General features: G+C 40.8%; 1 protein-coding gene across 4 annotated transcripts; it reads left to right on the top strand.

Moving 5' to 3' along the window:
- Positions 1-152: 152 nt before the first annotated feature.
- atosb (atos homolog b) lies at positions 153-27,732 on the top strand. 4 transcript variants are annotated; one of them, XM_030738332.1, is made up of 11 exons: positions 153-595; positions 12,388-12,574; positions 19,191-19,371; positions 19,611-19,823; positions 20,458-21,798; positions 23,137-23,195; positions 23,947-24,046; positions 25,199-25,357; positions 26,160-26,228; positions 26,411-26,616; positions 26,910-27,732. In XM_030738332.1, the coding sequence occupies exons 5-11, from the start codon at positions 20,620-20,622 to the stop codon at positions 27,061-27,063; spliced, it is 1,926 nt and encodes a 641-aa protein (XP_030594192.1). In that variant the 5' UTR covers positions 153-595; positions 12,388-12,574; positions 19,191-19,371; positions 19,611-19,823; positions 20,458-20,619; the 3' UTR covers positions 27,064-27,732. The 4 variants fall into 4 exon arrangements, with proteins under 4 accessions (XP_030594192.1, XP_030594195.1, XP_030594194.1 ...); XM_030738333.1 differs by lacking the exon at positions 153-595 and adding an exon at positions 11,976-12,090; XM_030738335.1 differs by lacking the exon at positions 12,388-12,574.

The raw sequence follows: 27,732 nt of genomic DNA, 5'->3' as shown, positions 1-27,732 counted from the left end.
AGACTGGGAGGGAAGAAAATGCACGTGTACTGGGCGGTTCTTGAGGTAATCCATAAGCCAATCAGTGAACCGTATTTTAGAATAAATCTGCATATTTAAAGAAAACACCCGTGATGATTGGTTAAGCGGAATCCAAGCGGCGAATCGCTTAAATGACAGGCGCTCAGCTGGTGAATAAGCCCCGCCTTTGATATTTTTACACGCAAACCCCGGAAACACTGTTGCTTAAAGGGACAGAGGAGAAATGTGAGGCAAAGGTTGAAACAACGAAAACAGCTGGGAGCACACATACAAAAAAGAGTGGCACAGAGAGGAAGGGAGGTAGCTCTGTCAGCTAACAAACTATGTGAAAAGATAGAGTGAGAGGACGAGACTAAAACTGTACGAATATTTTACCTATTAGATATACGGTAGATGCGGCTAACGTCTCTTAGCTTCGGTGTCGATTTTCGGCCCATATCATCAGCTACCTGGAAACCGACAACGCAGCAGTTAATACGGCAGACAAATAACAGAAAGGCCAAACTGCTAGACTACAGGGACGCGTCACTTCAGACTGCCTGTTAGATCATCTGAGGCTGTATTTTTTTGTGAGGTGAGTAGACTTCGAAATCTTCCAATTTGCCCGGCTGTATTCCCTTAGCTTGAGCATTCTGTGAACTTTAAAGGTGGGGTTGTGTTGAAATTGATATGGGTCTAACTAGTATTTTCAGGATTGTTTAAGTGACATTTTTTTCGTGTTATGATCATGCATGCAAGTGGTCTTCATTGTCTTAATTATTATTCTGGCCGAAGAATGAGTGGAATCCAGCCTGAGCCAGCTGATGACCTGACAGTAGCTTGCAGGATGTAGGGGGCGTTCCCCTGCTTTGTCTGCCTTCCTCACACTTTCTTTATGTGTCTATACAATCTGCATTGGTTAGGGAGAAGTGATTGAATTTCCCAATGAAATCCCAATGCATTAATCGCTATCACTGGTGTGTGTGGCATTAAAATGCATAAGAAATTTTATTATTATTATTATTATTATTATAACTGCATACTGTACTCCTGGGATTGTGCATATATGGGCCAGGCAAGAAGGAGGGATCAACCAGCAATGGCATATCTGTGAGATTATGACTGTAGCTCAGCGGGTGGAGTGATGATGATCACTGTACAGCTAACAGGAGAGGGGATATAACTGAGTGCAGTGGGTGTATTGTTCCCTTGGATTGCACTTGGGAGTTACATTGCATCATCATGCAGTGAAGACAGCATTTGATGATGGCACAGAATCTTTGTCACTGCATATGTAAAAATTATTCCATGAGTCTGTTATTACAGTGTTAATATGCTAGCTGCAGTGCACCATCCCTCATTGTCCTGACAAGCAGAGCATGATGGCAGTTACATACACATTAGGCATGTGTGTGCAGTCTCACACTGCATCATCTATATAGCTCACATGCATACGGGATTTCAGCTGCTGTCTTACATATATGTAAAGTGAAGATTTTTGCACACACAGGCTGCACATACTGCAACAGCAAATACAGCTGCAGCTCATTCTCTCTCTCTCTCTTTCTTGCTTGTCCATGCATTGCTCTGACAGCCACCCCCCACTATTCTGTCTGGGAGAAAGCAGTGGGCTTTTGTCCTCAGCTGAGTGTGACGTCATGCAGATCTTTGCTGTATCCAGCCCTGAAGCCAAAGATGCATGTTGTTCAGCAGGCCTGGGTCTGGACTTGTCCCATGCACAAACACCTTTTGCTTAGGTTTCCTCATGCTTAGGCACACAAGGAAAATAAAAAAGAAGAAATTAATTCAGCCAATTCAGGTGAGACGGGAAAACCAGAGAAATCCTCTCACATCCAAAGAAAAGGAAGGGAGGGAGTGATCAAAAACTCAGTAAGGCATTCGTTTTTTCATGAAAGAAAAATAGCCAGAGGAAAGCCCCAACTACCAATACATTCAGCCTAGTCAAATAAAACTAAATCAGGTTTTATGCTTCTGTGCAGACTAAGCAGGCAAGTACATTGAGTTAAGCAAGAGTGGGATCATCAGTAGCACTGTGTTAGTAGTATACAGAGCCACCAGGATCTAGTTAGGCTGTTTAGGAAACTAATGATTCTGTCTGAATAGATTAAGATAAAGTCCAGGCAAACAATATTACAGGCCTTTGCATACCCTCCCTGTCTTTGAGCAAATCAAATATAATTTTTGTATCATTTGTCTTATGATGGTTTTTGTCTGCACTTGCAATTCTCTTTTTCAACGTCTCTACCTGGCAGTGATTTGAATGTCTGTGTGAAAAGTGGGGGTGGCTATTAAATGCTTTGAGCCGATGAAGGCTTGCTGATAAAGGGTTGTTGTCAGCCCTCCAGTGTGTCTCGGCAGGATTTGATGTCAGAGATTACAGATGATTGTGTGGGTTAGACTGAGTACTCAACAGCGCTCTGGGGCTATATTGATCTCTAGTGTGTATGTGTGACTGAGCGTGCGTAATCACGATTGTACTTCTGTCCTGGGAGCTGAATTATGTCTATTGAATAACAATAAAAAAGCATAATAAATGTAGTTAGATTTAAGATAAGAGGAAGGCAACAAGTAAATGTTGATGCACAAGGATTTGCATGTAACTTTTAGTATAAAATTTCAAGCTGTCACCAAAAAGCAGTGGCCAGCTGACAGGAACACAGGAACACTCTCTGCCACAGTTGGCTCTTTTAAATGTTTTTTTGTTTTGTTTTTTCCTGTCATTTTGAGATTCTACATAATATAATTAAAAAAAAATCTGACAAACTAGAGAAATCTCTGTATGCAAGGGACAAGGCCAAAAAGGAAGATTGAATGTCCGTGATCTTTGGGTCTTCCGGTGGCTCTGCGCTGTAGCACACACGATTCTGTAGTAGAAATCACTGCATAGGCTTGGGAATGCTTCTGAAAACCATTATCAGTAAACATTAATTGTAGCTGGATATGAAGTCACGCAAAGGAAAAAAAATGTAATATAATTCTATATAAGCAAGACCTTCTCTGGGAATGAGCTCATTCAAAATGGACTGACACAAAGTTTAAAACTGGCCTGTGGTTTGATCAATCAAAATGTTAATTTGTTTTTCAGACAAATTACAGACATGTGTCCTCCAGGCCTAAACTGTTCAGAAGTAGGGAATCCATTAGTGCACATAGCCTGGGTAGGTTGAACATCTGTGAAGGCATCATTAATGTTGAACAATTTACACAGGTTTTCAAACAATTTATGCTACAGTCCAGATTATACATCTTTCAGGGAAGGCCATCCCTCTTTCAGCAAGATTATCATAACCTCATTCAGAATGAGGAAACATTTTGGTTTCTAAATTTAGAGCAGCTGGGCTCCACACTTTACAAACACAGGTGATGTAACAGATTTGGGAAACATGTGGCATGATACAATATAATTTTTTTCCTGTTGTGTGCTATATGTAAGAAAGGAGAACTTTGGAAATACCCTTACATGAATCTCCCAACATTGTCTAGAGAACATGCATGAAAAGAGCTTCCTACATACACATTAACTAAACCATGCTTCAAGCTTACCATTAAAGGGCAAATAGTCCACCACGCAGTCTGTCAGTAAGAGGAAGCAGTTAGTTCTCTTGCAAACCTACAGCATCCCTGTATATGTGTTACTGAGGTTAGTAGTTTAATCCATGTGTAGGTTAGTGAAGGAAATGCCAAAGAATTCCATGATGCTTGGAACAAGTTAGCATTGTGGACCTGGTTGTCAGGGATCTACTGACAGTCAGAACTAGGACAACAATGCAGTAAATAAGATAATAATGAAGACTCAGGAATTATACAGGTCTAGTGTATTTTGTTCTAAGTTGCTCAAACAGCCTAAAAGTGTTCACAGGCTCCAGATTGCTCCAGCGATTTCCATAACTGTCAGTTTAATATGTTGCTTCTGATTGATTATGAAAAGGGATGATACTGCATGTTATGCTGGAGAGGCTCAAATGGTGGATCTGAGGCTGTGTCTACAGTAGAAGCAATTTGTAGTAACACGATGACCAGAGACTATAGAAAGTGAATGACGTTCCACAACTTCAAGCGGCTATGGGCTAAGTAATTGCTGGCTGCAGGAAGTGGGTGGGACCTGAAATAAATCTTTCTCAACTTCCCAGCAAGTTCAGTTCAACTGAGGCAACTGTTGCTGCGATTTGGTGCTATATAAATAATTTTTGTTTTTTTAAAAATAATCTTTTCCATCCATTCTCTTCTGCTTCAGGGGGAGCAGAAGAAGGCTGGAGCCTATCCCAGCTGACATATCTTTTTAAAATCTTTTTATATCACCAAATCACGCCTAATAAATAACATTGCATGCATTTGGAAAAACCAAATATAATTTGTAGAGTATGTACAGTGCAAAAACACTAATGATGAAATCTAATGATGGATTAAAAATGCCACCCTACAATAACTGCATTTGCCAGTTAACTACATAAAAAGTGGAGTAAACATGCAAAAATACAAAAAATAGGAATTCAAGATACTTGGTAGCTTGTTCCACAGATGTTGGAGAATTACACAGTTCAGTTCTTGGCTTAGCCCCCCCCCCCCCCCCCCCCCCCAAAATAAACTAAATGATGTTGAGATCAGTGCTTAGGCCTTTTCCATCTGTTGCAGGACACTTTGCTTTTCTTGCCACTGAAGATAATGTTTTATGACTCTGACAGCAGATTGAATTTGGATAAAGTCACAAGCTTCCCTGATGGTATTGCATCATTGAAAGTACTTGAAGCTTTTGTAAAGTACTGCAAGCTGTTCATCCCACTTTGCCGCTTGCTTGGCTGACATCTCTGAGACTCAAGCAAGACAAGCTTCAATTGTTGTTCCTTCTGAGGGAAATATCCCCTTACCAAGACCTTTCCAAGACCACTGACAACACAATTGTTTTGCCAAGTTGGATAAGTGACCTAGAAATGACCCTGGGAATGACTCTTATCCTCTGCAAACATTGGTGTGGTAGGCCACTACTGTTGATATATTTGCCTTCTTCCTTACCATGGAGGTGGCATCAGACTTCCACAACTAATCTAGCAAACCACTGCCTTTAAGTTATTAATCATCAGACTTCTTTGTTCTTTACAAAGGTCCCCTGTTTCTGCCTAGATCCTGTTTAAAACTCTGGTGTTAATCTACAGGGAAGTGAGGAAAACTGCTCCTTGTTACCAAAGCATATCTACTATTCTGATTTTTAACCATTTCACCCTCTTTTGCTCTGGGTCGAAGGTGGTGGAGTGAGCTATCGGAGTCAAGAGAGCTTCCACTGCAGGCTAAAATTCACCATTTCAGACATCTTAACCCTGTCTTGTTGTAGCTTTCTCAAAGAGTCACCACTATCTTTGAGCCTAATTCTTCTTACTAAAAATTGCAATTACATAAACAGATATTTCTCCAGGTAAGTGAAAAAGAAGGCTTCAAGGCACCACTGAAACAGGAATCATCTAAAGCAGTCTGGTTGAGGACCATGGTGGTCCTAAGGTGTATCAGTTTGAACCGTTGTCTCCATTGCTAATATTCACTGAACCTGGAGCTCAGGCAATGCAAAAAAAAGAGCTGACTGAGTCCAGGGACTATCTTGCCATCTGCAACCACTGCCGAGCCTTATCACGATCTGAAGGAGAAGAATGCATTTTTTTGCTGCTGTAGCCCATCTGCTTCAACGGCGCTCTTCTGGTCTTCTGCATACATTGGTTGTAGCAAGTGGTTATTTGAGTTGCTGTTGTCCTATCAGCTTGAAGCAGTATGGCCATTCTCCTCTGACCTCTGACATCAACGAGGCATTTTTACCCAGAGAACTGGAGCTCATTGGACAGTTTCTCTTTTTCAGATCATTCTTTGTAAACCTAAAGGCGGCTGTGCCTGAAAATCCCAGTAGATCAGCAGTTTCTGAAATACTCAAACCAGCCTGTCTGACACCAACAGTCATGACATGTTCAGTCACTTAATCACCGTTCTTCCCCATTCTGATGCTCAGTTTCAACTTCAGCAGATCATCTTGGCCATGTCTACATGCCTAAATGCATTGGATTACTGCTGTAAGATTGGCTGATTAGATATTTTGATTAACAGGTAGTTGAACAGGTGTACCTAATAAGTGATCGGCATCTGAACGTATTTCATATAGTCTGTTCATATGCTCCAGAATTAGTGGGTTGGTCTTGGTAAGAAGACATGTGCATTATATTGGTCAAAACAGTCATGAGCTTTCCTTTTTGTTCTTATATTGTTCCCGTTGCTGAGGGGACCAAGTGTAGCTTCAAAGCCCTCCATGTGTGCATATCCCATCTTGTGGATTCTGGGTATGCAGTGGTATGAAATTTTACACTGAATAAAAAATGTTGAATGTGTTTTAAATGAGAAAAAAAAGAGTAAGGCAAAGATGCAGAGGTGATGTTTGCAGTATGTTACGCCTGGGAGTATAACTGGAAGTGTGTTGGGTTTAATGGAAACTGTATATTGTAAGTCAGCTGCCGAGTCAGAGTTCTCCCAGCATTAAACAAGCATGCATAATAGTGTGTTTCCTCCAACACTGAAAACATTATAGCACTTGATGTCCTTTTAAAGAGTTTTAAAGCTGTGGTACAGACTAACTGCTTCAAAGAGTGCAGGGCTGTATGTATTTCCAAAGTAGGCCTCATTGGAGATTGTCTCTCACCAAAGCAAGAGAACAGCTTTTTTTTGTTTTTTAATTTTATTTTTTTGGTCCAGACTGCAGTGATCTTAGTCCTTGGCAGGATTTCTTCTGTGTATGGCCTGATGCAACATGCAGAGGACAAGCAGCCAGCAATTAGGCTGAAATGGAGACAGGAATTATAGCAAAGGAGAGAGCTGAGGAATGACATGAAGCAAACTTGGGCCAGGAGTTAAACCGACTCAGCTTGAGACTTACACAGCCATCAGGTTGCCCGTATGTTTGGTTGACTCTCCACCAGTAATCTTTTTAAGCTATGCGTAGGATCATCATATTAGCTAGACCTAAGTACCTTTTTGTCATTATAATATATATTTTGATTTTTTATCAGTTTTCTATTGGCACTCCTTTCCCACTGTCTGGTTTCCTTTGACAATGGATAATGATCCCAATACCACTCTAAAATGTCACCATAATTTTACTTTGTGACACAATATTCACATTATATTTAGTTTCTTCGTCAGCCTGAGTTTTTGTTCTGCCTCTTTATGTTGTTGTTATGTTGTGTTAAGCAAGAAATTTGCTGCTCCCTACTTGCAGCGACACAGGCCCTGATGGACGTGAATAGTCAAAGTGTGTCAGTGTAGACAGAGATTATCTTTGAAACTGTGCTAAAAAGCTTTTTTGGAACGAGATTGTTTGTTTATTTTTAATGAAAATGTATTAGGGTGGTCTTAGTCCAAAACAGAGAGCAACACTTACCGTGCCAATACTCCTCATTATTAAGTGCTACTTAATAACTGCGTGCGTGTGTGTGTGTGTGTGTGTGTGTGTGTGTGTGTGTTTTAAATGGATCTCAGATTAACTCTACTCAGACCTTTCTCTCTACTTCGCGCTGCAACATCCTCAGAGACGTTCTGTAAACGTGTGTCTACAAATATGCAATTGAATTCAAGATTTGCCTCTAAGTTTGTGCTTTGCTGCTTGTCTTTTCCCTTCATTCTGCTGTTGATCACACACGTCCTGTAAAAGGTGTGTGTTAATGATCTCTAACTGCCATCATAATCTTCTCATCTATCCGCTTTGGTTAGTAACCAGTTATCTGTGGGATTAACTGATTAAATAGTGACAGTATGATTGTTAGATGTTTCACTGCACAGATGGTAGGGTGAACTACATTTAGCCTCTACCAGTCAGGATGGTGCAACACCACTGTGCTGTGTGAATTTCCTAAACATGAAAGGCAAAAAATGAATTGATTCAAATTGAAAGGAGATGGACAGAAAGAAGTACCCAAAGGCCAGGAGAAGGAGGGAGAGGCAGAAATACACACAGACACACACACACAGACACACATAGCTTTATTTCCTGTCCTCTGTGAATAAGCAACATATTTCTCTGGAACATTCCATCCTCTGAGCTGGCCGAGCCTGTCACCAAGACTCAGGGTGCCACACTCCTCCCCATCATTTTTTTCCCCATGCACTCTCTCTCCTTTCATACTTTTGACATTGTCTCACAGTGCTGCGCTGCATATTAGATTAATACACAAGGGGTGGAAATTGCTGTTAAAAAACAAACAAACCAACAACAAAGGAGCTAATGTTGTATCAGGGATGCTGTATTTGAGTTTAGAATGGACTAACTGAAAATCTTCATACAGCAATGTTCTCTTATTAAATGCTTTCTATACAATCCACAGTTAATTATTTTATTTGGGAAGCTTAAAATTTTCCTACATGCTGTTCTGTTTAGCTATCCGATTATATGTAGAGTACAGTATGGAACTGTATAGTCCAACCATTGTGTTTTATTGGTCAGATAGAGCTAGCTTATTTGCTGAAATTATAAAATCAACTGCTTACCCTACAAACAGAGAAAGCACCTGTACCTGAACTTGCTATCTGTTTATGGTAAAGTCTGTTGTGGAATTATAGCACTGAAACGGGCAGGTAAAGGTCTCATTCAGAGGCCCTGTTCTACTATAAAGTCCAGGTGCTGGGGGAAAGATGGTGAATGGTCTGCAGCAACATAAAAGCTAAAATGTTTGAAACTAGGAAACCTATTACTCTGCGCTGACACATGCATTTACATACAAATTAGTTAGCCAGTTTTACATTTCCAAGTTTAATCCTGTGAGTTGTGTGGTACCAAAAATGGAATGGTATTGAAAATCATTTTAAATGGCTTTAATTTAACTTTCACATTTCAGTAAAGGACAAAAAGTGTAATTGTAATAATCAGCCATCCTACAATATATTTGCCTTATTCTACCTTATTCTGGCAGACATATTCATGTAATTGTTACAGTCAGACCAGAAACATTGCATCATAAAATTCAAGTGGATTTGAAGCAGCGAGTCATCAACATGCACAAGTGTTTGTAATATCCTTGTAAATATTAGATGTAAATATTTCCTTAGCATATATGAGCTTTACTGATACTTAACATCTTTACTTTAGCTTTACACACACACACACACACACACACACACACACACACACACACACACACACACACACACACACACACACACTAGTCAGACACCAAAACAAGGAGTCTGTCTTTAAACATGCTCTGGATTGCAGACATTGTGCTCTCCTCTTCACACACAGACTTCTCTCACCCTTCCTCTGCCTCTGCTTATTAATCCTTCCTTTTATTTAGTCACTGATTGAATAAGAGGGTTATAGACCTTGTTTTAGATTGAGTCAAAGCCACTCTTAAACTAAGTGTACCTTCGATTTTCTATTTTTTTCTTTTGTAGGCAATTTGCATTGTAAATGTTGGTCCTGAGACTATATTTTAAGCCATGTAACCCATGGAAACCCATGTAATCCACAAAACTGCATAAACACAGCTGGTGTCACTTTGAGGGGCCTACAAAAACAAGGCATATGTCAGGCAGCATTTTTCATATTAAGGCTGAAAGTCCGAACCTCTTCTGCCATAAAGACATCAAAACAAACACTGTCATGCGCTCAAGTCAAAATTGCATCAGTGTGAGTTTTTGTTGGAATGTGTGTGTGTGTGTGTGTGTGTGTGTGTGGTGTGTGTGTGTGTGTGTGTGTGTGTGTGTGTGTGTGTGTGTGTGTTTTCAACATCTTTCTCTTCAGCTCCACTCAGTGCCCTTGAATGGAGGAGGGTGTTCAGCGGGAGGACACGCCCCTTTCCCTCCAAATATGGAAAGCAACATTGACTCTTAAAGGGACAGAAGGGTGCAGTTGTGTGTGTTTGTTTATGCTGAAACACATGATCTTTAAATAAAGTTCTATTTAGGAACACAAATTACCCATTATTAAGACTTTCTTACAAGTTTTTTTTTCTGTTTTTAAAAAAAAAAAAATGGAGCCAGGAGCTCAGTTCAGTCTTCAGTTGGGAGTTTATCTTGCTCTGTTTCTTTTGGTTCTTCCTCCACCGTCTACCCCCCCCCCCCCCCCCCCCCCCCCCCCTGCTCACCCCTATCCCCACATCTCTATATTTGGAGGTATGTGGCTGAAGACGTGTCTTGTTTTTCAAGCCTCCTCTCTGTTAGCTTAAACCCTTCACACACACTCAAAACGAAAACAAACAAAACAAAAAAACAGTCTGACCATACTATCGATCATCCAAGCATCCACCTCTGAATAAGCAGTACAAGTTGAAACAGCTACAGTGATACTAGTTGAGTTCTTTAAGCAAACTCCAAGTAAAACAAAAATCATTCATTTTGGCATTTAATGTTTTTATTTGTTTATGTTTTTATAGTTTGGGGGTTTTGGAATGAAGATAAGCATGTGAAATGTGATTTGATGCTGGCCTATGAGGCCAAATGATTAATCTGTTCAAATAAACTGGGATGCTTGCCTGAGAGAGTGCTAGAAATTAAATTTGTAATCAGGTATTTGCATATATCTCTTGTGTTTGCAGGTAGTATCATATCTTGTGTGTATATCTATATATTTTACAATTTGCATGAAGGTTTTTTTTTTTTTTTTTTTTTTTTTTTTAGCATTAATTCATAATTTGTTATGAAGCTATAACCTTAAAATCATTTGTTAAAGGAGACGCCACAAAACTTATGCCCCCCCCCCCCCCCTCTGTAAAACAGAGCTGATACAGAAACTCAGCTGCAACTTGGCAGGAATAAATATTCCATCTTGTTTTGGAAACAGAGGAAGGGTGTCACAGATGGAAACTGAGTAGGAGGTAGGCATACTGTAGAGAGGGAGTCCTACAGAGAGAATGATATGAAATGAATGAAACTTAACACAACAAGTAAGCAGTCAATCTGTTTGTCTCACATATCTCATCCAGCACACATCTGATAACAAGTCAGCCTAGTTTTCCAAATGAAAAATGCAGAGCAGACAGGAAGGTACGAGTTTGTATCTTTAGGAGGGTTAGTGTGCTAAATATGTGTTGGATATGCGTTCTTGACAGCTTCAAATGTATGTTGTGCACAGTGCTCTGTGCAGCTTCCACCCACTGCATACATGCACATGTAAGTGATGCACTTTCTTGTGCATTGCTTAAAAAAACCTATTTGACGTAATTCCTGCGTAGTCACCATGCAGTTCCTCATTAGCTCACAGATGCTGAAATAGTCCCACACACACACACACACACACACACACACACACACACACACACACACACACACACACACACACACACACACACAGAACTGAGGGCTGCTCCTGGTCCTCAACTGATAAACTTTTCACATGCATTTATTGCTCTATCAGTCCAACCACAGATAAGCCTTCTGCTTTTTCTGGCTATAGGTCATGTGTGCATTTAATATCCAATGGTGTCCTTGTCTGTACGAAATAAGCCAGTAAAGAAAGGTGTGTGTGTGTGTGTGTGTGTGTGTGTGTGTGTGTGTGTGTGTGTGTGTGTGTGTGTGTGTGTGTGTGTGGTGGTGGGCGGGGTGATTGTATAGATATTAGCAGGTTTGACGTGAACTTTTTCATTAACAGTTATTCTTTAATCAATACAAGCACACATGTGATTGAAGAAAACTGTACACAAGGTTATTTACTTTTAATAGTGTACACTTTATGCAAAATGCTCTTAAGGCTTGCTCTCTACTTCTGCACAACAGTCAAAGCGGGAGCAGGTGGGCGGGCTTATGGCTGCCCACACCTCCTCCCTCTATTGCAGTCCTTTCCCCCAGCCAATCAGGGCCTTGGGCACTACAGCTGACCCCCCTTTCTGGTGAGCCAATCAGTTGGAAGCAACCCCCCCCCCCCCCCCCCCCCCCCCCCCCCCCCCCCCCACCCCCCCATGCCTTCACTGCTGAGTGAGCAAAGCATGCCTTGCTCTATCAGCTGAGAGGAAACCAACAGAAAGAAAAGCACACGCACTAACAGAATGTAGGATAGCTAAAAAATGCTTAAAAGGAGGGGCCTGAAAGTACATAGAGGAAGAGGAGAAGTGGGAGGTGAGAGGGGACTGTAGCATGCCAAATAGCTTTTGTATTCAAGATACTTTTAGAGGTGTGCGAATGAGGAAAAAAAAACTGGGAAAGGGAGGGCTTTGAAGAGAAAAGACAAGGGAGGGAACCAGTGAGACATATCGGGGCTGCGAGTTGTTGATGGGTTTTTCATTTTTGTATGTGTGTGACTGAGGGTGGAGAGAGAGGTAGACGGGCAGAAAACAGGATATATAGAGAGATGGATCACTAGTGCATGCAGAACAACTTGACGTGTTTCTCTCTCTGTCGACATTACCTATTCAGGAGGAAGGAAGCAAAGAGAGACAAGAAACCGGGGAGTTAATAGCGAGAAGGCAGCCTGACCCAGTGGAAACAGAAATATACAAGAGAACAGAGAGAAGATACAGAGTCACCCCTCAAGACCACCAGATGAAATAGAGGAAGGAAGGAGAAAGACAGAGTGAGACAGAGAGATAATCGTTCTGCAAGGGTGAGTGAGACAAGTTCTCCTGGTGTCAAGTCAAGTGTACTAAAGCTGTTCCCGTTGATTGCTGTCATATTGTCAGCTGGCCTCGAATGACTCAATGTCTCCTAAAATGGCCACATGAAAGGCAGGCAGACAGATAGGCAGAGGGAGGGAGAAACAGAAACAGACCCTGTGTCAAAAAGGCATTCTCAGCAACTATGTCACTGAGCCAGCTTAGTTTAGACTGCAATTACTCTCCAGTCAGAGTGCTGTATATGTGTTAACTCTAACACTGTCTCGCTCTTGTTTATCAGTTTCATTGAACTTTACCTCTCTCTGGTATGTTGTCTTTCTTTGCCACTTCCTGTTCTTCTGAGTGTGTTTAACACACTGAAACGCAGCAGACACAGTCAGCTGTCATTCCACTCCCTTGTGAACAGACACTATAATGATCTACTCAACGGCTGGTTGTTTGCAGGAGCACCCAGCGACTTTTTCTCTTTAAACTTTTTTTTTTTTCTTGGTGTGTTTGTTTATCAGCCTTCAGACACGGTACAGGCATGGGAGTAGCTTGGGTGGATCTGCTAAAACTTGGTGAGACAATCAGGACATTTGGGAGGCTGTTAACTTCGTGCTGATGCTATCACGCCTCTGGATTTCTGTAAAGGGTGGACTGAGGACACAAGGAGGTCAGAGTGCATCTGACCACCTAGCAATGGGTTTTCACAATGAATGTCACTGACCGAAAACAAATTATTTGAATTCTGTTGCAGGGTGGACGTTAAACCTATCCCCATGCCCCACTTTTTCCCCCCTCTTGTAAATTGAGAAAAAATAATCAATTTTGCACAGTTCACATAATGCCACTGTGAAGTCTTTGTCTGCCTCTGGGGGAGGAGAGACTTTCTGTTTGCCATCAGTTGTCCGGGTTCGGATTTTTGCTTTGCAATTTTCTCTCCATCAGAGCGAATGAATGAAAACGGGGGGGGGGCAGCACGGCAGTGCAATGGTTAGTACTGTAGCCTCATAGCAAAAAGGTCCTGAGTTTGAACCAAGCTGTGTTTCTGTGTGGAGTTCGTATCTTCTGTGCCTGTGTGGGCTCTCTCCGGGTATTCCAGCTTCCTCCCAGTCTAAACACATGCATTTTAGGTTAATTGGTGACTCAAAATTGGTTGTAGGTGTAAATGTGAGTGTGAATGGTTGTCTGTCTCGCTATGTTACCACTGCAACAGGCTGGCGACCTGTCCAGAGTATACCGTGCCTCTCACCCTGTGATAGCTGGAACAGGAAAATAGGTGGATGGCTAATAAGAAGGAAACTAAAAGCTGTGCTTTTGCTGTATTGGCTGCTTCCTCTGAGAAACAATTTCCTATAGGTGGAGTACTGTAATTGAGTGTGCAGTAAAAATGTCTAAATTATGCAGTGTATTTGTTGTTCTTCAGATCAGGTGAGGATTTGAAACAAACCTGATCCATTGCTGGGTTAAATTGCTAGGTTCTGTATTTACCCTTTGCATGTTTTTTTTCCCCCTGCAGTTTTGCTAACTGCTAAATGAAAGACAGTGGTAGTGCTTTCAATGGCATGTGAGTCTGTGTGCATCTGTGTTTATGTGCACGCCTGCAGATGGCATTTGGATGTTGTGATGAATATGCATAAGCCTACCTTTCTGAGATTTCTTGTGTAGCCTGAAAGACTGATCTTGTCATCTCCATACATTTTACTTTACTTTTGTTTTGTTTTTAGGTAGAATCATCACATATTACCTGTTAATGACATGATTCTACATTCATTTACTTATTTATAGACCAGTAGTTATCATTTTTTGGGTGCCTCATTTTAGAAGCTGAAAAAAGTTTATGCTCCACTCCACACAAAAATTCAAGCCACAAATCCTACAATTTAATCAGTCGTTAACAATAATAAGGGATCCACAGTGAGCTTTAATCAAATAAAGGTGTATAACATCGGTGCAATTGCATCAGCAAACTATTGTTTATTTTTGCCTAAAATTATTTATTCACCTTAATTTCAATTAACATTTTCTGTTGGTTGTCTTCACTCTATTAGGAGTGGCTCCATGTCCCACCAGTGGTGCCTTCCCCCACAGTATGGAAATGACTGCTATAGCTTGAGTATGTTTTCAAGCGTGTATTCCACCCATGTGCAGCTTTTCAACGTTTGCATGGAGCCACAGAGTGTTAAGTGTGCTTTTGCCTGTTTTGCAGATGTCTTTTGTTTATTATACTAATGCTCTAGTTGCCACCCACACTGATTGGTGTCTAGTCTCATAAGCTCTTAGTCTATCAAGTGGAACTATGAGTGCATGTATGTAAGCCACGCGCCTTACTGTTAGCATCCACCACATCCTTAACGTCACCTCTCATGATGATGGAGTTAAACTCTCCTGGGCCTCTTGATGTCATCTGACCAACACTTTTGGCATTCAACCTCATGACCACATTTTTCCTTGCCCTGGAGGATGCTCATACACTAACACACAGTGTTGCCTATGGCTTGACAAACTTGTACATATTTCAACACACATAGCAGGCATGTCTCAAAGATACTGAACTTAATAATTTAATAATGGGCAAATTTCCTTTTGGATGTTTTTTTGTAAGCGTGACTCAGTCTGCTCTTGCATTGATCCAGATCTAGGGACTGGTCAAACTAAGCATTTTGTTAAGCAATCATTTCATTGTCCTCTTCACCACTTTGTTAGTGGGTTTCTTAACCTGCTCCTACTGCCTTTTATTCATTTGTCTTTTTTACCTGGGCACATTGTATTTTGACCTCATTCATAAATGCATGTGAATTCAAGATAGTGTTATTTTATTGTATATTTTAATCTCATTTTAGCAATATTTGTGTTGGAAGCATTTTGTTTGTTCAACCATTTCAAGAAGGTTTTGCATCTGGAAATTTATTTTTAATTTTCATTGGCTGACCATTTTGTGTGCTCTGAACCAACTGATCTCATAATTGCTCATTTATGTAGCCATGAACACACTGGGTTGCCCCTGACACTGGGGGGGGTTCTGAGTGCTCCTGCTCTATTTATACCGTCCTCAAGGTCTTTGGCTTGGCCGTAGCCTCTCTCTGATCCCCTCATCCTTTATCTCTTTGCTCTCTGACTGGCTGTCAGGTTTTTCTGATTCTTTTCTGTCATCTTGGCCTTTCCAACCTCTCTGTCTGTTCCTGAATGCAGAATATAGTTAGTGATGTGCAACATCTTTCTTATTATCACTAATGTTCAGTCAAAGAAATGTAAGAAAATGTTAAAGGGTTTGATTTCTTTTGAAAACAATAATGGCTGTTAATAGATTTTAAGGATTAAATCAAACAATTCGATGTCGATGATAAAAAATATATTTGCTGATATTTTTGAATATGTGTTGACAAATGAATTTTGCTAATAAGAAATATCTAATTAATAAGAATTGCTATTTGCTGCTTAATGAGTAACACATAAACAAGTTACAATTACAAAATTTGGTCATTTAAAATATGAGCTGAAAAACCATAATTGAATGATATGCAGCATCCCAACTTGTTTGGAAACAATTTGCACATTTATTAGAAATTGCATATATACCTGGGCTGTTCCTGTTACTATATGTACAGGTGTTTTGTCTTGTTTTTTCCATTTTGCGAGAAGCACATACTTCAGATTGCACAGGTCATATGAATGTCAAACAGGCCAGATTTAACATGTAGATGTGAATAGGTTTGCTGGTCTGAACTGGCACCATATCCAGGAACCTGAGACATTTTTGGGGTGAAGCCAGTTTTTTCCCTTTTCTGTTGGTTGCTGGATTGAGCCAGAGAAGGGCTAGGCAGCATTTGCCAGCCTCCTACTCATTCAAAATAAGGTCAGAAATCAAGTGGGATCTTGCATAGGGCCAAGTGGGATATGCAACAGGCTATGACTATAAATACTATTGCTGACTCTTCTCTCATTCTTCTCACCCCCCCAGAAAAAAAAATCTCTGTGTGTGTGTGTGTGTGTGTGTGTGTGTGTGTGTGTGTGTGTGTGTGTGTGTGTGTGTGTGTGTGTGTGTGTGTGTGTGTGTGATATAATTACCCATGGTGCACTTTTAAGATGCCACTTCACTTTATCTGACTTGTTAAAAATGTTTGACTGATACAGGTCTGGTTTGGCCCTCCCCCACTCAAAGAAATATTAACAAAAAAATTGAATGGCCTCTGCTAACAGGATTTATATTGGAAATGTCCTGCCATAGTATTTCACATATTCCCACTTCTAGTAAGGAAATGTTATATGCAGCAGTATGGATAGTTTGGCTTGGAAAGAATCAGTTTTTTTTTATGTGCACCTGTATGTTTGCAAACACTTTCTGCTTTAAGTAGTTTCTTATTGGCATGCGTATTAGTAACACATTGGCTCTTTATTATTCACTAAAAGCACGTAATTATATCTTAATCTGTGGGACTACTATTCTACAACTACTATTACCATTAACTCTGAGTTTTTCCCTCAGAATAATTATTGCTTATTAAGTATTAACTTAGTTAAACTTAGTTTTGAGTTTTGTTACATAAGAATAGACAATATTTATTTAGTGCTATTAAGAGAGACTTCACAGCCATTGTAGAGGTAACAGGTAGTTACATTTCTCAGGAGGTGCTTTTAAGATTAGGGCATAAGTTATGGAGTAGGGTTTCAGAAGGGTTTGCAGATATAGCATAGATTTAAATCCCATTCAAGTCCCATAGTGAGCAAAGGATTGTAATTTATGTGCAGCATAACTCAATATCAACAAGAAATAACTAGGAGGTTAAATATGACTTAATAAGAGCCAATCTACTGATAATATGCAGGCTAATAAGCAACTAAATGAGAATATGGCTACTTTAATATGAAGTGTCACCAGATGTTTTGTTGTAAAAATAGGAGAGGTGCTCATCTTTATACTAAACCTGTGGGGCCTGGGATTTCCCAAAGGTGTGTAATTGCATAGGGACCATATATAATCTATTCTAACTGCATAAACATCTTATAATGCATACAGGGGGTTGAGGTTTAGTTACTCTTTTTCCTTTTTTTTTGAGTACTTTCATTCTTGTGTCATCTTTGACAGAATATCTCTCTCTTCTTGTATTATCCTTACTGAATGTAGAATTAGGTGGTTACAACTATAATATATTTAACCTCCTGAAACCCTGCAACCACATATGGGGACATTACATTTTGGCTTTGCTGCACTTCATTCGGCTCAGTAGTGTTTTAGATTTAGTTGACTTTGTTAGGTTATGCTCCAAATAATCCCATTGTCCACATCTCAGGACATTTTTTTTCTTTCACAAAAGTATGTAACAAAATACAACTTCCTGTTCAAAGAGGAAGCTGAGTTTATATACATATCAGGTCCATCTAATCACAAATATGTAGGAGAAATTAAAAATGCATTGCTAACAGGGGCTCAGGTCTCAGGAGGTTAATACAGGATGTGCTCATAAATGCTATTGTTCAGTCAGGTAATTCAAACACCTGCTGAAGGTCATGAAGAGTGCAGCCAGTCAGATCATTAGATAGTATAGAATTTGGGTTCCACCATTGGAAACATTAGACCTGTATTTGAATCTAGTGGAAAATATGCATGAACACTTCAGCTCTTTCCTCTGTTGCTCGATCTTTAGGACTGTGTCATCACTTCTTTTTTTTACGTAACAGATTTCTACATGCGTCATCACAGTTTCATCATAATGTGTAAAAGGAAATGCAGAAACACCCTGAAGTACCTGATTTCTGTCTTTCTGGGTAACGTAATGTCTCAGTGGGAACCAACTATACTTCTCCTCTTATACGAGTGCCAGGAGGTCATGCAGATTAGCGTTCTTGATTTTCAAGCTTTGAATGAAACTGTTTCAGTTTATTTAGCTGCTTTAGCTTCATAAAACACAGGCTTGTGTCACAGTGGGGTGAAAATTTTTAGGTGCCTGGACAGATCTAATGGAAGACTGCTGTGTGTGTTTTTTTTTTTATTTTGAGGAGCATCTTTAGCCCCCCCCCCCCCCCCCCCCCCCCCCCGAACCCCCTACTATCCAGTCTGTCTCCTTCTCTCTCTCTAGCTCCGTGTCTCTTTTTCCCTCTTTGTGGCCAAGCACAAAGGAGCCGTTATCCTTGGACTACTGGTTGCCACGGTGACAGCTCACAGTGCCCCCGCTCCCCCACATTCCCAAATTGTAGTCCAAGTGGGTTTGGAAAGAGCTTCCCCTGGCCTAGCACCATTTAGTGTCAAGTTAGCGCTTCAAGTCACTTCTCCTTATTTGATCCTCAAATGGGATATTTGGTTATACAGAAACAGAGCGTGGAGGAATTTTTACGCAGTTTATTTTTTTATTTATTTATTTTTTTGATAACACACAATTAATAGTAAATTTCAAGGCAGTGTTTTGATTATTTTGTTTTCTCATTGCTTCACAGTCAGTGACAAACTTAAATATTGAATTCCTAACTTTGTCTTCCTTCCTCTGCAGCCTGTCTCTTCAAATATCCACAGCTGTTATAGCTGTATGATTTTCTGTTATATCTATTATAATATGTGCATGTCTCTGTGTTTTCTAGGATGAATAGTCTGAATCTTTGATTTAATTTGGTGTCCTTCTGCCTCTTCAGAAATACTGGGTGGAATGACCCTGCCATGATGCCTCAGCCATGCCGCACCTCACGCCTAGGTTACCAAGGAGGGCGTGTCTGGCTTTCAGCCAATTGCAAAGGAAAGCCCATTAGAGTTACCAACAACTTTGAGACATTTCTTCTCAAGAGCCTCCTGCGTCACTGACACTCTGCACCTCTGGTAAGTTTCGGCCTTAAGGATCACATCTTGTACTGCTTAAATCCAGAATGTCCCTTAGAAACAAACAAGATTAAGCCACTGTGTATTTACCAAGCTAGTTTCTAGTACTGGAAAAGGAAAACCTTTCTTATCCTCATAAATTTGAATCAGCAACTTAGTAATCATAAATGCTTATATCCATAATGGTGCTGATTTCTTTTGTCACTGACAAGGACACTTACCGTTGTATTTCCACTCAGGTCTTGGCTCTTGTGCCTACCTCCTTCACTCCTATTTGTTCTGGAGTCCTTGGTGGTTTCCTGTTCACATGTTCTGGGATGTTGGCTTTGTTTTGTGACAACTGCCTTGGAGTTAGTCGGGTTCCTTTAGCATGCCGTTAGAAACAGCTTTCCGATGTTGTGCCAGATACAGTTTGTCCACACGGGCAGAATTGGACAAGGACGGGCGCAGAGGTGAGCTGTTGATCTCAGGTCTTGTCTTGAATATAAGTTCTGTTTTTGTTTTTTTTTTTTTCTCAGGCAGGAAAGTTTTGCTGTCTATAACTTAGAAATCACATCATAGTCTTTTTAAATTTGTTAAGGCATCGTGTCTGGACCAACATTTAGAGGCATGCCTTTTCATTGCAGTCACAGTGAAGGAAGCAACAGGGGGGAATTTGGCATCCCGGCTCAAGTGTTATAAACATATCGTTCTGCATTTCTTAAAGTTGAATGGGTGTGGCAACACATGCCAAACTGAGGGGTTGTCGTCAGTCCAGAAGCAAACTGTATGCATTTTTTTATAATGAATGAGTTTTATTGCTTGATTTAACTCATGCTGTTTGTTTGTTTGTGGCAGTCGGCCAATTATATTCTGTGTGAAAATATATATTCAACAAAAAGGTTTTTAAAGTTACTTTTTAGATGTTAAAGAGCCCAAGTTACAAACATTACAAAATAATTTCACATCTTTGTTAAAAGATTTGAAAAGCACAAAATATTTTTTCTATCATTCAGTATGTTTTTAACACCTCCATGCTGCATACCATTTATAATTGCTTTATTCAAATTTCTCCTGAATAGTAATATTGTGTTTTGTTTCTCTCAGTTGCTGTGAGGCCAGGCTTCCTGATTCAAAGTGTTTGACATCACAGCAAGAAGTGTAGGACTTACCGCTCCTGTGGATCATCTTGCTCTTGCACTTGCGAGCATCTACTTGACCCTGTTGCACAAAAGTTAGTTTAAACTCTTATCCTTCAGCCGTGGAAACATGCGGCACATTCACGTCGAGCTAGCCCACAAAAAGGCTCCACTAGATCTTCCGGCACAGGAGGGGGACCTGCCTCCCTCCTCAACACAGGGCCTAGATCCTGGTGTCAGACCAGGGGCGCCCAGGCACCTTGATCAGGAGGAGCTGCGGCTCCAAAAGGTCTACCAGCTCTCCATTTTCTCCCAGTTGGGGGGATTTACTACCTCCACAGAATCTCACACTGATGCCCAACAGAGGCCTGTCCGGTCAAGTGTGAAAAGGGGATTAGAGGAGCCTCAGTTAACTCATAAGCGCCCCCACCTGGGGGACTCCTCTGACAGGGAGGCACTAGAAGGAGGGATGCTGTGTGGGCCAGCCACAGGTCAAGGTGCAGCAATGGGGTTAGCAGGTGGGCCTAGTGGACCTGGTTCTCTGTACTCTTGCATACAGATGGATCATAGAGACCCAGAGGGGGGATTGCTACCCAGGTCCCCACCCCTTTCCCCAAGCCACAACCCTTCTCGACGCCCAGCTCAGCACAATCAAGATAGGCCCATTCCTGATGTATTTGCTCCACTTTCACCTAAGTCACCCCCAATGTGTGACCCACACGGGCATCTGTGTGACCAGGGTCATTCCCTCGGAAGCTCAGCCAGGACAGAGACACCTAATGGTAGTCGCACACCAACCCACTCACTAGGTAGCGCTGGAAATGACAGCTGTAGTAATGGGTCATCTGGAGGCCAGCCCAGCCCCCACTTATATGAAATGTCCACATATGAAACTCCTAACCCAGCCAGCCCAACCAGTCCCCCAGGTCCTTTTTCTCCCCCACACCACACGGAGCTACAGGAACCAGGAGAGGCAACTGAATGGGAAGTTGGACTTGAATCCTCCCCACCTGAGCGAAGTGCCACCCAGGCTGCCACCTCATCTAACGGTCTAACTTCCTGTGAGAAAACTCCTAGCACTAATGGCCACCGTCTGTTCTCTGGAGGCCACTGGCCTGCCAAAAAGAGGCTGCTGTCTCCAAGTGACACAGGGGAGTCATGTTCAGAAGATGAGGGACCCTCCACATCTAAGAGAAGCAGGCTTTCGTTGCTTGCTCCAGGACTTGGGCCAGCTTCGTGTCGTAGCACTGATGCTAAAGCTGCCCCTTATTGGAACCACCTGCTGCCCTCTGCTTGGGACCGGCCTAAGGTTAGCACCCTGCATACTCTCTCAGAAATTTGCTTTGAGTAATCTAATTTACTAAAACAACTGCATTGTGTATTATTCAAACTACTGTGTATATGCAACATGCTATCAGTGGCAAAATCAAAAGTGACAAATTAATTTTATTAAGAGCATCAAATTAGTAATGTGCCAAAATATTAATATGATCCTGACTTTATGTAAATCACAAAACATAAGGAAATTGAGATTGAGGGAAGAAGCTTGTCTGGCTCTAATTAACTACTACAAGAAAGAGTCCTCTGTTGATTTTAATAAACAGCGAGGGCACATTTGCATGCAAATGCTTTTGAACTGTGGATAATGAAATGCCTTTCGATCAGTATTGGTAAGAAATCTGCTATCTTGACAATCCTGTATAAGGCATTAAAAACCCCACAAAGAGAAAAGGTAAAAAGAATGAGGTGATGGCCGGCTCATTATCATGCTATACTGGAACAGGCAGAGCAGCTCCAGAATAAAGCCCATTCAGGGAGGGTCCATTGTTCCCTCACACGAGTGTGCTGCGTCTCTTATGCACATATGTGTACATACATCCTGCTCAAAAATGGTTCTGGAAGTGAATTGGTCATTTTTTTTTAAAAAAAACACTGGAAGGCCAGAAAGCGCTTTGAGTTTGTGGTATGGCGAGTATGTTAATGTTACAAAAGGGTTCACTAGTTTGGTTTCACAGTGGTGGCATCATTGTGACTGCAACTGATTAGTTGTATGTGTGAGGGAACAGCAGGGAGAAACAGACTTAAACACAAGACAAAACAGGAAAAGGCATCAGTGGCAGAGTTAAAGAAAAGAAGTGAGGATTTCAGTAAATAAAGACTGGGGAAAAAAAGATATTTGAGGTCACACAGAGAGGCTGGACAAGATAATTTTTCACAATGCTGTCTTTGGATTTAACCAAGTGTGAGTATCAACTGGCAAGCTGACAAAGAACTCCTAGCTCAGAATAGAGCCACTATAATCAAGGATTGGTTAGTAACAATAAGTTAATCATGAGTGAGAAATTATCAGTGAGAAAATGGCTAGCAGGTAGCATGGGTTTGGCTAGTGATGAGTCGTCTGAAGGTTGCGTGGCCTTTACGGTGAACGGAAGCCTGGAAATGGGGAATGTATTTGTGCATGACACAACAACCACTAGTCGGTGCACAGTAAGTAGAAGGACACTGAAATACACAATTACACTTTACAATTTAGCTCACAGGAACACAAGCAGTCCTGGATGTTTGTGAGTAGCTTAATGATAACTCAGGATATTAACAGACAAAAACAAAATAATATGTTTATTTTTATTTGTCTTCTTTTTTTCAGACTGCCACAGACTGCACGAGATCAGGAAGACGACTAAAGAACGGACTGCGGTTGAAAAGGTGAGTTATCCGCACTATTTGTAATCGCATCTGCTAAAAATGAACTGGAGAGCAAAACTGTGTTCAGACTGAATGTAAAGAAAAGTGTTGTTGGAAATCCACAAATATGTGTGTGTAACGGCCAATAGCGACAACAGTGATTGAACTTTTTCAGAACTTACCAGGAAGTTCTGCAATGTAGCTCATTTTTCTCCAAGCCTTCTCCTCTCCTGTCACTTTTCTCCTCACTCTGTCAAAGTGGGATCATGCAGCTGTGACAGGAGGCTTATCCTCCATTTCCACTGGTGTCAGGAGAACCCACAGACTATGAGAGAAACTGAGCAGAAAGTCTTTCACAACACAGCATCATGTAATATGTTTGAGACTTGATGCATATTTGCCTCTATTCATGATGCCTGGAACAGATTTGCATCAGTTTGCATCTCTGAATAGACTTTGTAAGTGATCACACGGCATTGCTTCACATTTGGTCTGAAGAAACTATTAACTGTTCTCAATATGCATGCAGTAAATTATAAAAACTCTCACCCAGTTTGAGTGTCATACTGACTTCACCAAAGTCAACATTGGGAAAGGAGGTGGGAGTCAGGGTAGGTTGTTGTTCTGTTGTGCTAAATTAAAGGGTTTGTGCCTGCACTTGAATACTCAGACACAGTCAGAGGCATGTGACATGTTGGTTAAGACAAAATTAGTGTAATCTTAACCACAAACCACCGGTCTCTTTTGTGTATGTGTTTGTGGTCGTATCCAGTCGGCAGCTGCGCAGCGGCAGGCACACAGACACCGGCCGTTCCACACGTTCCAGTGGGCCCGCATCTTCCATCAGCAGATCACTGCTCGGCAACTTTGAGGTGCAAATTTATTTATTTATTTATATGTTTATTTATTGCAGCAAAATCAAAACATTAACGTGCACCTATTCTGATAGTTTCCAGCTCCATATTTTTATTACTGGACTTTACTGCAGTTGCTTTACATTATTTACAGCACAAAATAATGCTCATTTATCTTCTTCGGGACCTTGGTGCATCCCCTCAGTTCAGGGAGCTGCTGTGTTTACAGCCAGAGCTGCATTCACTGACATCTTACAGAGCCAAGAATAGAAAGCAGTCTGAAACCAAGCATAAAGAACACTCAGAGCGTTTGTATCATAGGGATTCCTTAAACATAAACTTTAGCCGCGTTTATTGTGAGTATCCACCCACTGTGACAGTATGTATGCCAGAAATGAAGCTGAAACACAATAGGTCTTCTTTAACCAGTGTAATGTATTCCACATGGAGATGGGGGTAATCTTGGTTCTTCTTTGGCAGTATACACTTGTACAAACTTTTAGGGTACACTTTTCAAATGGAATGTAATTCAGTACAACTGCTGAGCTTTAACTCCAACTCTAAAATTTTTTTTTTTTCATTGCATTATACTGTACTGGTGTACCTAATATAGTGACCATGGATTATATTTTGCAGTCCACATGGGGCTTAATTTAGACAGTTATGGTTTATTATTGGTACATTTTTGGAAAACTGTCAAATCTTTGTCTGCATTAAGAGGCCTTGTCCAGTTAGAAATAAGAATGGAAGCTCGTTTACACTGACGGGCATTCTCATAAGAACATTATCAAGGTGTTGCTGATATTTTAAGGCTTTACTAACAATCATTTAAATGTAGATTTAAAAAAAAAAGTGATTCTTAATCTCAATAGTTTAATTATAAATAAATGGTGCTGTTTCACAGCTTTTAAAGTTGATCCCTCTCGGCTCACAGTGTTGCTGGCTAACAGATGCGTGTTTTATAACTGCGTCCAGCTGAGCTTCGGTTTCAGTTAAAATAAACAAATGAAATATGGATTTTTATGGATTTCACAGTCATGTGTTTATCTGACTCACTGGCCAATTTGACTCAGAGTGCAACAGTGAAACTTGTCTTTAATGAACCCTGCATTTTACAGTTTTAATGGACCTTGTGTGTCTACACTTTTTGCCTTCTCTTGTGCACCCCAGGAGTCCATACTGAAGGGGCGATTCTCCCCCTCAGGCCGCATCGAAGGCTTCACAGCAGAGATCGGTGCCAGTGGCTCCTACTGCCCACAGCACGTCACCCTGCCCGTGCAGGTTACATACTACGACATCTCAGAGCATAGCGCACCCTCGCCCTTCCTGGTCAGTCTGTGTGTGTGTAACCATAAACCACACTGTTTGTATTCTTTGTATAACAATAATTTACTTGTTGGAAGAAATAAACCCAATTTGGAGACCAGAACTCCCAAAACGATACACGTCTGATTAATACTGACTTGCTTTTTCAGAAGCAGATGTGAGAAATATGTGTTTTTATTCACAGGCTGTGAAGCTACTCTCCACATCTGTTCAGTTGAGCGGGAAACGCTATGCATTGATTACATATGCTGATGCATATAATTCACAAGTGTTGCAGCAGTGTCATAAGGAAGCGGCGATGTGTAAACAACTTTAATCCTACTTGGAAATTTGAAAAGCAGCTGTTTTTGTTTTTGATTAATTCCTCGTTTATACTTTGATCCGTTGTGTATGAAAGTGAATGTGAGGCCTCCTTTGATTCACTTCTTTGAACTCTAAATTTGACTTTCCACGTGGCCGCCTTCATCACTACTACTTCATCACATTTTGGTGCTAATAAGCACCAAAAGTTTTGCAGTAGTTTTGAAGTAATTTTTGCAGTAATTTTGTTGCAGTAATTTCAGAGTTAGTCAGCTTCCTTTTTTTTTTTTTTTTTTTTGGTTCAACATGTGTTATCAATACAGATATGCAGATGATCTCATCAGTGTGTCACACCAGAAATGGAAACAGCTATTGTGTAATACTGCTGTCATTTTTATTACAGTGCACATAATCCTGATGTAGATCATAAGCATTAAAATGTGTCTCATTATTTCATCATTACAGTGACTGAGGAGATGTATTTGTTGTCTGCTCTCTCTCACAGGGTGTGATATCCCTTGAACCTCTTGGAAAGAAAGGATACAGCATACCCAAAGGAGGGACCATTCAAGTGGTAATTTTGTCATTTGTTTCATCTCATTCTTTAACGCAAGAAAAGGTTACCATACATCTTTTAACAATGAAACTATGTGTATGAATTGTTCATATCTTTTGTGGTTTTAATCAGGGGGAATATTTTTTTAATTAAATGTAAAATGTGGTCTCATCTGTTCCTGTTGTGTGACGTGCCCTCAGACCTTATTTAATCCCAACAAAACTGTGGTGAAGATGTTCCTGGTGACCTACAACTTTGGAGACATGCCCGTCAATCACATGACGTTCCTGCGCCACCGCATCTTCCTGGTGCCAGTCGAGGAGGGCGTTGAGGGGAAAGGCGAGGCGTCTCCAGGAAGTGGAATGCTAGATAGGAAGAAGATTCTCTGCTACCTTATACATCTCAGGTACAGCTGAGGTTTCGTGTGGCTTTTTACTTTTCTTATGCCAGAAAAGGCTGAAATCCTGCGTCATGATGTGGCTTTAAAGACTTAGAAGTGTCTCTATTAAGGAAGAGGAACTAAAACATTAGCAAAATGTGTGTATTTTTTAAAAAATGGTGTCATGTCAATTTTTCATTGAATATTTTATAATTTTTGTTGCCTTTTTTTCTTCTTTTTTTTTTTGTCGTTTTTTTAGGCTTAAGTGGAATTCAAAGAAAATGTTTTGTCAGCTCCTGTGTTTGGTCTTGTTTTCTCAGATTCCAGAGCTCCAAATCTGGAAAGATATACTTGCACAACGATATCCGGCTGCTATTCTCCCGCAAATCCATCGAAGTGGACACAGGGATCCCATACGAGCTGAAATCTTTCACCGAGGTGCCAAGAAACCCAAAATACTCCCCCCGCGTGTGATCCCGGCTTGACCTTTTGAAGTTCCTAATGCCGACGCGACCCCTCCTGTGCTTCCTAAAGAGGAGAGGGGAAACAGACTTCTAGAATATTGAACATACGATTTCAAAAGATTCACGAGAAATGCCACAAGCACACAAGACACATGTGCACATATGTTACAGAGTTGGTGACTGGAAAAGTCCTCCTTTTTATGCATTTATTCTCTATGTGCAGATTAAAAATCTCACAGAAACAAATGTGGGGTTTTTTGTTTTTTTTTTGCACCTTCAGTCACTGAAAAGATTTAAACTTTAGAAATATTAGTGTCAAGGCAGTCTAACACGGATGCTGTTAAAAGCAGGACTTTTCCAGGACTTTAATCTGTACAAAGAAGAAGAAAAAAAATGCACAAACACTGACGCACACATAAACACGCACCAAAACAGACTGACTGGACTCGTGCCCGTGGCATGATACAAGCGTAACAGCAGAAACATTTCTGGTGGCGACTCTCTGAGTTCAGTGTTAACATGCATGCCTTGTGACTTCAACACCCGAATTTTCCTCTAGTGCCGCATCACACTGTCCTTCACTCTGCCTGCAGCTCCAACTGCCTCATTGAACCAATAATTGTAACTGCGATTTTAAAAAAAGAAAAGCCGCAAATCATAGGGGCGTCCCTGATCGTGG

The sequence above is a fragment of the Archocentrus centrarchus genome, chromosome 9, assembly GCF_007364275.1.
Source record: "Archocentrus centrarchus isolate MPI-CPG fArcCen1 chromosome 9, fArcCen1, whole genome shotgun sequence".
Classification (NCBI taxonomy): domain Eukaryota; kingdom Metazoa; phylum Chordata; class Actinopteri; order Cichliformes; family Cichlidae; genus Archocentrus; species Archocentrus centrarchus.
The sequence above is the reverse complement of the archived record's forward strand: the minus strand, read 5'-3'. Positions and strand labels throughout refer to the sequence as shown.